Genomic DNA, 10,519 nt, shown 5'->3' on the forward strand with positions numbered 1-10,519 from the left:
ACAGCCGCTTCCTCGTTCAGAATTAAAATTACACTTGTGAAATAAGTGAGAAATCAAATATTTTCATAATTTAAATATGTCTCCAATCTAATAGTATATAGGTATTTTCAGACATATTTGTATTTTAATAGATTTACGATAAATATTGTTATTATTTTGACCTCAAGACACATTCACTTCAAAAAAGGAATATCAAGCAAATTCAAACAGTTTGTGTGAGATTATAATATGCTTTCCTTTAATGTATAAAACATGGGATGTTACATTATGCCCTAAACTGAATGACTTTCCTACATCTGCGTGATTATGAAATAAAGTAAATGTTACACCGATGAAATCTTTGAGCTGAAAATGATACTGTTTTTTTTTTGTGCAGTGTAAAATCAGGATCACAAGAAAACAACAGTGCTAAACAAAATAAAAGACTTGGTCTCGTAGGGCGTTTGTCGTTTGATGTTTGACTGCGTGTTTTTGCTTATATATATTTTTTTGCTATGACACCGAAGTGTTATTGTGGTTGTTAGGGTGTTAGAAGTGTTTTTGATGGATTGAGAGTTTGCTTACAAGTCAAAGTCAAATGTCAGCCTCCAAGTGTCGAAATTCTGGACCCCCTTCATGGGACACACTTGAATAATAATGATGGTTTTGATTGCATGTTTTTGTAGTTGTTCTCCGTTTTCTCAAACAGTTACTGTACAGACAAGGCGCAAAAACAAGTCTGTTTTAACAATTTGGATTAATATTAAGTGTACTCACATGTGCATAACAATACTGCTATATTAGTTACCGAATCAATAACTGGGACGCATTTGGTATCTATTTGTTTTTTAACCAAACTGGAATAGAAAATGATAATTTTCTGATCCTCAGGCCATCCAAAAAGTAGATATGTTTCTTCACTGAAGCCAATTTGGAGAAATATAGCATTGACTCAGTGTCTCATCAATGGATGCTTTGCTGTGAATGGGTGCCGTCAGAATGAGAGACTAAACAGCTGATAAAAACATCACAACAATCCACTCCAGTCCATCAATTAATGTCTTGTGAAGCCAAAATCTGCATGTTTGTAAAAAATTGATCCATCATTTTAACTTTAAATAGTTGTTTCTTACAAACACAGCTTTTGTCTTCTCAAGACATTATAACTGATGGAGTGGAGTGCTGTGGATCACTTGTGGATTATTGTGATGTTTTTAGCAGCTGTTTGGACTCTCATACTGACGGCACCCATTCACTTCTTATAGGATCCATTGGTGAGCAAGTGATGCAATGCTACGTTTCTCCAAATCTGACGAAGAAGCAAACTCTTCTTCATCTTTGATGTTTTGAGGGTGAGTTGATTTTCAGCAAATTAACATTTTTGAGTGAACCGTTCCTTTAAAAGAAAGACTGAAAACGAGTGGATTCAGACTGAAATATCTGAGACTGTAAGATAAGTTGTGGTTTTCTTTAATTGAGAGTGATTCACCCACCTGTAGGAAATACATGACAGATCAAACTAAACTATAAGCACATAAACTCAGTGACTGAAAGACAAACATGATTTTTTATTTGGGTCGGGTGCCTTGAATTGTAGGATATTCTCAGATGGATTAATTCTGCTCCCAATTACCTCTTTGTAATGTGTGAAACCTATTAATATCAATAAAAGGAATACTAAAAATATTCATTTGATACGTCAAATAAATGGCTGAAATAATTGAGCTGAAATTTCAATATTTAATGACAGTTTTGACGATGTACATAAAGTGTTAAACAAGGCCGAAATGTATCAGTCAGTGAGGAGTTTTCTTTTAAAACAATTTAATGACATATAATGTAACCAGCCGAAACAATAATAAAGGCTTTCAAACCCGAGAAGTGCCTTGGACTTTTTTCTAATGTTTAGTGTAAAGCATCTTTGCCTTCAAGGTCTACATGTTGATGCCTTCCCTGCTAATCAAAGTCATATCTTCTTGAAAAAGTCTGTTGATTGTGCCATGTTGTACTGTATGGACTACAGGAATGCTTTGGTGTTGTAATTGACTGATCATGACATTTAGAAATATTTAATATAATATTGCAGATGAATTCATCCTAAATGTTGCTGACAACTAAAAAGAAGCCATGGGATCACATTTGCATCATCAGACAGCCCTGGATATCGTTGAACGTGACTCTGCTGCCATCTGGCGTCAACTCCATCAACTACAATCAGCACCATGGCCAGCACCAGCTCATGAAAGCTTTTGACGAGGCATTTTATATTTAACTGCAGTATTAATTAATATTACGTGTAGGCCTGCCTTATCCTGAGAAGCTTTCAGATTTTTGTTAATTATTATATAAAAATAAATAAATAAATAAATAAAATAAAGTTTGCTAATGTTCCATCTCTACAGAAAGATTCTGTAGTGGTTCCAGTCTCATTTTTTTTTTTTATATTAATGTTTAATATTAATATATATTTTTTTCTGGACAAAATATATATTTTAATATAAGATGTAAACAGAGAAGCTGTTGTAAATGTGGATATATTTTCTTGGACGGAGATAGTCTACAGTATGTGAAGGGAAAATGCATTTGTAAAGAAATATATATTTATATTTTCCCAAAATATTGTATAAAGGGCCAAAACTTGTGTGGGTAGAAAATATATTCATATAAATATATTTGTACATTTTTTTTGGCCGTTTTTAATACATTAATACATTACTGGGTAATGTTGTCAAAATTAACAATAAGATAGTGGGGGATCTTGACTAATATGACGCATGTGCCAAGATATTTCGTCAAGAAAACTACTAAGTCCTTTCAGATACCAGTCCACTGAGTTTTGGTTGAGATATCAACTTAAACCAATAGATATAAGTCTTTATTTCTCTAGTGATTGCAGTTAAACCATTGAAATATAGGCTACAGCACAGATGCAGATTGATTATTATGTTTCATACTGAATTCATAATGGAAAAATAAATGTACCTTATTTGTGTCCCTGGACCACAAGAGAAGTCATAAGTAGCAGAGGTATATTTGTATTATCAATTTCTCTTTTATTCACCAAATCTAGAATATCAAGTAAAGTTCTTGCTTTAAATATACCAAAACGTATTTTTTTATTAGTGATATGCATTGCTAAGAACTTGGACAACGTCAAAGGCGATTTGATAAATATTTGGATTTTTTTTTTTTTTTTGTACCCTCACATTCCAGATTTTCAAATAGTTGCATCTCAGCCAAATATTGTCCTCCTAACAAACCAGACATCAATGGAAATATTATTTATTTCAGATGATTTATAGATCTCAATTAGATACAAAAAAATAATAATAATAATAATAACCATAGTTTTAACGTAGTAAAAGTGTAGTAACCATGTTTTTTGGCGTACTGATTACCATTGTATAACCACATTTTTAATACATAGTTAAACTATATTTAGTACAGAAAAACATTGGTTAATTTGTGGTTGCCCTGGTTTAACTACAGGTTTTTTTTTTTTTTTTTTTTTTTTTTTTTTTTGTAAAACCATGGTTATTTATCCGTTATGGCTGGTTTTGTGGTCCAGGGTCACATTTAAAGCGACGGCAGTTAAACTGAATTACATTTAAATTATTCTTTCTCTCACATTTTAATCACAATTATGTTTGCAGGTGGATATAACGCTAGTTTTTCGCGTCGAATGAAGCCACTCACGTGACGTCAGAATGGTCTCCAGTGGAAGCGTCGCGGTTTCGTTGCGTCGCGTTCGATGGGTGTTGTGATTGTGAACGCAAGGGCTGTGCTGTATTTCTGAATCATAGCGCAGCCCGAGCTCTTGACGTCAGCTGTGCGAGTCATCTCAGCGACCAATCAGATGCGAACAAGCAGGCGCCGCTGTCTGTGAACTGCCAACGCGTTATGAGCGGAATGACAAGCCAAGGCTGAACGCAGCCCAGGTAAGAAACCTTGAAGCCAATAAACAGAGAAAGAAAATATGTTATGTGTATTAAAAAGGCAAACAGATGAAAATAAAAACAGACGGAGGCCGATATATTCCTTAAATTCTTATCCCTGAAAAGATGCGCTTGGCATGGGATGCTTTCCTGAGCTTCCTCTATTCTTCATCTTCACTTGATGGAAGAGGGATGGAGAAACAAGCTCGTTCTGTGGTTAGTACTGGTTTTTGTTCATGAAATATTTCACAGTGATGTACAGCAGATTGCATGAGATATTCACTTTACTTAAGAGGCTCGATTATCACCTCAGTAGTGGTAGAAATGTCTGAATGAAGTGTAAATGCAGAAGAGGGCTAAAAATGGAAATTTGTCTAAAAATAGCTCTCTCCTCCTTTTCAATATGCTCTGAACTGTTAACAGATCTGTGATGGGTGTTGAAACCCGGTTTGCTTTTGTTGTGTAGCCTGGTATATTTTTTGGTGATTTTTAAGTTACATTTATTTTAAAAACACACTATGCTATATTGATTGTTCTACATTAATAAACGGATACATAACAGTGTTAATATTACTAAATTAATAAATTATGAAACCAAATCAATTTCATCTATCAAACAGCTACATAGTGCCAATATCCAGCTTTATCTATCTATCTATCTATCTATCTATCTATCTATCTATCTATCTATCTATCTATCTATCTATCTATCTATCTATCTATCTATCTATCTATCTATCTATCTATCTATCTATCTATCTATCTATCTATCATTGTTGTCAAATGATTAATTGTGATTAATTGCATCAAAAATAAAAGTTTGTGTCTGTGTAAAACAAATGTGTGTATTCTGTGTTTATTATGTAGCCTATGTATAAATGGAATATATAAATGCAATAAAAATGTATTTTTTGGATGCGATTAATCGCGATTAATCATTTGACAACAATGATTGATAGATAGATGGATTGATCGATCAATCAATTAATCTATCTATCTATCTATCTATCTATCTATCTATCTATCTATCTATCTATCTATCTATCTATCTATCTATCTATCTACCATTGTTGTCAAATGATTAATCGCGATTAATCGCATCCAAAAAATACATTTTAATTGCATTTATATATTCCATTTATACATAATAAACACAGTACACACACATTTGTTATGTAAACACAAACTTTTATTTTTTATGCGATTAATCACGATTAATCATTTGACAACAGTGATAGATAAATAGATATACAGATAGATAGATAGATAGATAGATATCAATCATTGTTGTCAAATGATTAATCGCGATTAATCACATCAAAAATACATTTTGATTTAATTCATATATTCCATGTATACATAGGCTACATAATAAATAAACACAGTACACACACATTTGTTATGTAAACACAAACTTACATTTTTTATGCGATTAATCACGATTAATCATTTGACAGTGACAGATAGATTGATAGATAGATACTGTGTGCTCTTGTGTCTCTGACTCTCCTGTTTGACTCATTTCCAGTGATTCACCCTCCTGCTGCTGAAGCGATGAGTAACCTGCTCCAAAACACTTCACTTTTGAATTGGGATGTATTAGAGGAAAGAAACACGTCATCTCCCCCGTCCTGGGAGCTGGAGCCGGTGCCCGTGATCGTTAACCCGTGGGACGTGCTGCTGTGTGTGACGGGAACGCTCATGTCCTGCGAGAACGCAGTGGTGATCGCTCTCATCGCCTACACGCCCACACTGAGAGCACCTATGTTCGTCCTCATCGGGAGTCTAGCGTTCGCTGACCTCCTGGCCGGCCTGGGCCTGATCCTCAATTTCATTGTAACTTACATAATCGATTCGGGATTTGTCACGCTGCTGTCGACGGGGCTCGTCATCACAGCCTTCTCGGCGTCTGTGCTCAACATCCTGGCGATAACCGTGGACCGTTACCTGTCGCTGTACAACGCGTTGACGTACCACACCGAGGGCACGGTGATGTTCACTTACATCACACTCATCCTGTTGTGGGTCATCAGCACCGCGCTCGGTTCGCTCCCTGTCCTGGGCTGGAACTGTTTGGAGGATGAGAGCACCTGTAGCATCTGTCGACCGGTGAACAAAAACAACGCCGCGGCGCTCGCCGTGTCCTTGCTCCTGGTCTTCGCTCTCATTCTGCAGCTGTACCTCCAGATCTGTAAGATCGCTTTCCGGCACGCTCAGCAAATCGCTGTTCAGCGTCAGTTTATGACTACCTCGCACTCATCTTCCACCACGAAAGGGGTCTCCACCCTCACCACCATCCTGGGCACTTTCGCCTTCTGTTGGATCCCTCTCGCCATGTACTCACTGGTGGCCGACTCTCGAACCCCTGTGATCTACACCTACGCCACTTCTCTTCCGGCCATCTGCCACTCCATCATTAACCCCATGATATATGCGTTCAGGAACCCTGAAATTCTCCGATCTTTGAGGATTGCTTGTTGCTGGTGCATGCCTTACAGTTTCATCATGCGACCCAGGACCCCCAGCGATGTGTAGCGTCTTCAGATTAAAGCACAATGTTAGCGGTGGCCTGTCTGTAAAGCACATGGCGCGTATAATCCACATATTGTAATCCAGTGGAGTGGGTAAATATTTTTTTATTTGGCCAATTTGGTAGCACTTCATATCTTTGTGTCCATGTTACATGTATAGTATGATAAGTTACTATTACGATTAATTGGTAGTTGGAATAATTTTATATAACATAAAGTTTAATTTCTTTACGTAAAGGTAAAAAATGAGATTGGGAGGGAAACATTTGGTGCTTTTATGTTGCTCAATTTGGTTTGATAACAAAACTTTCATATTGGATATAATATGAAGTTGGAGAAAATATTTTACTATGTAATATTATATAATAATATAATATAATTTTATATATTTTAATGTTTTGCATTCGCTCACAAAGATTTTGTGTTCCCCATGAAATGTATTTGCTTGATTGCAACTTTTATGACAGAGATAATATGGGGTGGAAAAAAGGCTATATTTTACAGTTTTTGTGTTCTGTGAATTTTCAGTTCTCTTGCAAGATTTTTACTTTCCCCCGTGAAATTTTGTAAACTTGCAATATTATGATGTGGAAAGAAAACCTTTATTTCATTGTTTTTGGATTCTCTCGCAAGAGTTTAACATTCCTCCGAAAAAACTTTGCATTCGCTTGCAATTTTTTTTTGTCTACAATAATATGATGACTGTACTGGGCAAATAACACTGTAATGTAAAGATTGACCTGCAATGTCTGTAGTGATGTTTGGTGGCATTGATGTAAATGGATGTTTCTATATGCATTTAGACAGTATTCCAGTATTGCATTTCAACACAGATAATGAAAAGGGTATATATAGGCCTTTAATTATCCAAATGTAGCATACACATTCTACAAATGTTCCACTTAAAATGGTAACAGGATTTTAAAGAAATGATTTCCACAGCGTGTCACTATTAATTTGTGCAATCAAACTAACCACTGTACAATATTCCATTGGTGTGCCATTCTGTTCCTGCTTGTTCATGTTCAGGAACCCTATCAGTGATTTGTTTAGGATAGCAGAACGTGTGTTAAACTAGACAGTTATTAAAATATTAATGCATCATGTTTGGGGTTTAAGTTCTCTACATCATATGCTGATATATATTGATGTGATCTTCCAGGTATTGTTACAACACTACCATACAAACAGACATTGAGATAATCGTTTTCTGTAGTACACTATTGATTGCTTTCTATTTCAAATGATCTAAATGATGTTGTGCGAATGTGTGGTTCAGTATGCCTTATCTGCACTTGCTTTGAATGTTGCAAACAGTTTTGCAATCATTTTATATTTGTAAATGCAATGGTAAATAGAGAAGAGTTGTGTTTGTATTCACAGTCATTTTTAGTAGATTGTGGGGTCCGCTGTGAAAACATAAGTTTCATCTACTTAAAGGGTGTGATAACGTGTAGTTTGGTTTGATGAGATGTCTGCTCACCTGAGACAACATCTTCTAGTAGAGGCAGCCAAAGAATCAAATGTGATGTTGTATTTACAGAACTTGAATGAAACTACAGTGTTATTTAAAATATTATAGTATAAAATGTCTAGATGTCTGAATGTACTGTGCATTGATGAAAGTTTCACATTAGCAGCTGTGATTGTCTCAGACTTTATAAGACAGTTTAACATAAAATATTGGTCTTTATACATGACAGTGTTACATTGCAATTATTTTCTGCTTAAAATTTATATAGAAGTATATTTTTATACTTGATTCGAAAGTTGCACTCCTTGTGTGTTGAGCAGGGTCCCATTAATATCATGTCACAGTGTCACTGATCTCTGTCCAGCAATTACTCCAGAAACCTGTCTGTTTCAATGCCCCCCTTTGTCTAAGACAATATTCAAAGGCCCTTTTAGCTAAGCTGATGTGTATCTCTGATACTTCAGTTGTAATGATAATAAATGCATTTAAAAAGATCTCAGTGTAATGTTTTATGTGTTTCTTTTCTTTTCTTTTCTTTTAATCAAAGCAACAGTATATACATTTTTATGTTTACCTTGAAATATCAGTTTCAAAATCATTTTGATAGTACTCTGATCTCTAATAAGATGAATGGCTTCTGTTTCTTTTCCACGTCTCCGTCCGAACGTCTGTTCTGGGAGTTTGTAAGTCCGGTGTGTTGTCTTCGAAGAGGGCTTTTTTTTTTTGTTACAACAATTGCACATCTACAGCCAGAGATGTATTATTGGGAGATACCAAGCTTCATGACTTTACCATTGGAGAAAGCTTAACAGCCAACTAGGATCACGGCTTCCTTGATGAACAATAATTTCTTACAGCCTTGACATCACTGAATTTCTGGCAGAGTTGTGCGACAGTTAGTTGTTGTTTGAGGATAGTGAACTGATGTCATATTCGTAAAATTGTCTTTTATTAAACAGTACAAGTTTGGCATAAACTCTAAAAATAGGTCTGTGCAAAATTAATATTTAAAACAGGGATCCTCAAATCTGGCCCACGAGATCCACTTTCCTGCAGAGTTCAGCTCTAACCTTAATTAAACACACCTGAGCATGCAATGTCTCCAGGATCATTAGAAAAGCACAGGTAGGTGAGTTTGATCAAGGTTGGAGCTAAACTCTGCAGCGCATTTGCCCTCCAGGACAAGATTTGAGGAACCCTGATTTAAAACAAGCTGAAGATTTCCCAGGTTTAAATAGGAAATGTTTTCCCAAAAAAGCAGTTTATTCATCCTTCTGAATCCTCCCTGCTGGGAAAATTCTAATGGTTTCCATTTCAAAAATCAATACAAACCATCAACTACTAACCATAAAAAAATGTCAGTAGTATGCCACCAATAAAAGGCTACAAATTACCAATAGAGACCAGAGTTGAGTTTCTTTTGCTAACCTTACGACAGGGATAGATTTACTGTAATTACGACAATGATATATTTACGACAGCAAATTCCACACGCTTGAACTGCATGGGGCTCCAAACTTGGAAAAAATACACAGAACTACATACAGTTGCTTTAAGAACATAATTACTTTTAGATAAATTTGCTGATCGAGGCCCTCTGATTGAGAAGAGCCCTCTGATTGAAAAGTTGGGACACTGTACAAATTGTGAATAAAAACAGAATGCAATGATGTGGAAGATTTTATTCAGAATACAACATAGATGACATATCAATTGTTTAAACTGAGAAAATTTATAATTTAAAGGGGAAAATAAGTTGGCATCAACACATCTCAAAAAAGTTGGGACAAGGCCATGTTTAGCACTGTGTGGCATCTCCTCTTCTTTTTATAACAGTCTGCAAACGTCTGAGGACTGAGGAGACGAGTCGCTCAAGCTCAGGAATAGGAATGTTGTCCCTTTCTTGTCTAATAAAGGCTTCTAGTTGCTCAACTGTTTTAGGTCTTCTTTGTCGCATCTTCCTCTTTATGATGCACCAAATGTTTTCTATGGGTGAAAGATCTGGACTGCAGGCTGGTCATTTCAGTACCCGGATCCTTCTTCTACACAGCCATGATGCTGTAATTGATGCAGTATGTGGTCTGGCATTGTTATGTTGGAAAATGCAAGGTCTTCACTAAAAGAGACGACGTCTGGATGGGAGCATATGTTGTTCTAGAACTTGGATATACCTTTCAGCATTGATGATGCCTTTCCAGATGTGTAAGCTGCCCATGCCACACACACTCATGCAACCCCATACCATCAGAGATGCAGGCTTCTGAGCTGAGCGCTGATAACAACTTGGGTTGTCCTTGTCCTCTTTAGTCCGGATGACATGGCGTAATAGTGTTCCAAAAAGAACTTTAAATTTTGATTTGTTTTTTAATTTATTTTAATAAAAAATTTTAAATGAGCCTTGGCCCAGAGAAAACGCCTGCGCTTCTGGATCATGTTTAGATATGGCTTCTTTTTTGACCTATAGAGTTTAAGCCGGCAATGGCAAATGTCTCGGTGGATTGTGTTCACTGACAGTGTTTTCTGGAAGTATTCCTGAGCCCTTGTTGTGATTTCCATTACAGTATCATTCCTGTATATGATGCAGTGCTGTCTAAGAGCCG

General features: G+C 36.0%; 1 protein-coding gene across 2 annotated transcripts; it reads left to right on the top strand.

Moving 5' to 3' along the window:
• The first annotated feature begins 3,789 nt into the window (after nt 1-3,789).
• On the top strand, nt 3,790-8,413 carry LOC127985538 (G-protein coupled receptor 12-like). Of its 2 annotated transcripts, XM_052587576.1 has the most exons (3): nt 3,790-3,917; nt 4,041-4,130; nt 5,443-8,413. In XM_052587576.1, exon 3 carries the CDS (start codon nt 5,469-5,471, stop codon nt 6,447-6,449), a length of 981 nt encoding a protein of 326 aa, XP_052443536.1. In that variant the 5' UTR covers nt 3,790-3,917; nt 4,041-4,130; nt 5,443-5,468; the 3' UTR covers nt 6,450-8,413. The 2 variants fall into 2 exon arrangements, with proteins under 2 accessions (XP_052443536.1, XP_052443535.1); XM_052587575.1 differs by having other exon boundaries at nt 3,858-4,130.
• The last annotated feature ends 2,106 nt before the right edge of the window (nt 8,414-10,519 follow it).

Source organism: Carassius gibelio, chromosome B21 (assembly GCF_023724105.1).
Source record: "Carassius gibelio isolate Cgi1373 ecotype wild population from Czech Republic chromosome B21, carGib1.2-hapl.c, whole genome shotgun sequence".
Taxonomy (NCBI): Eukaryota; Metazoa; Chordata; class Actinopteri; order Cypriniformes; family Cyprinidae; genus Carassius; species Carassius gibelio.

Bases quoted from the DNA above. Each gene is read 5' to 3' on its own strand.
- LOC127985538 (XM_052587576.1), top strand. From the start codon at position 5,469: ATGAGTAACCTGCTCCAAAACACTTCACTTTTGAATTGGGATGTATTA.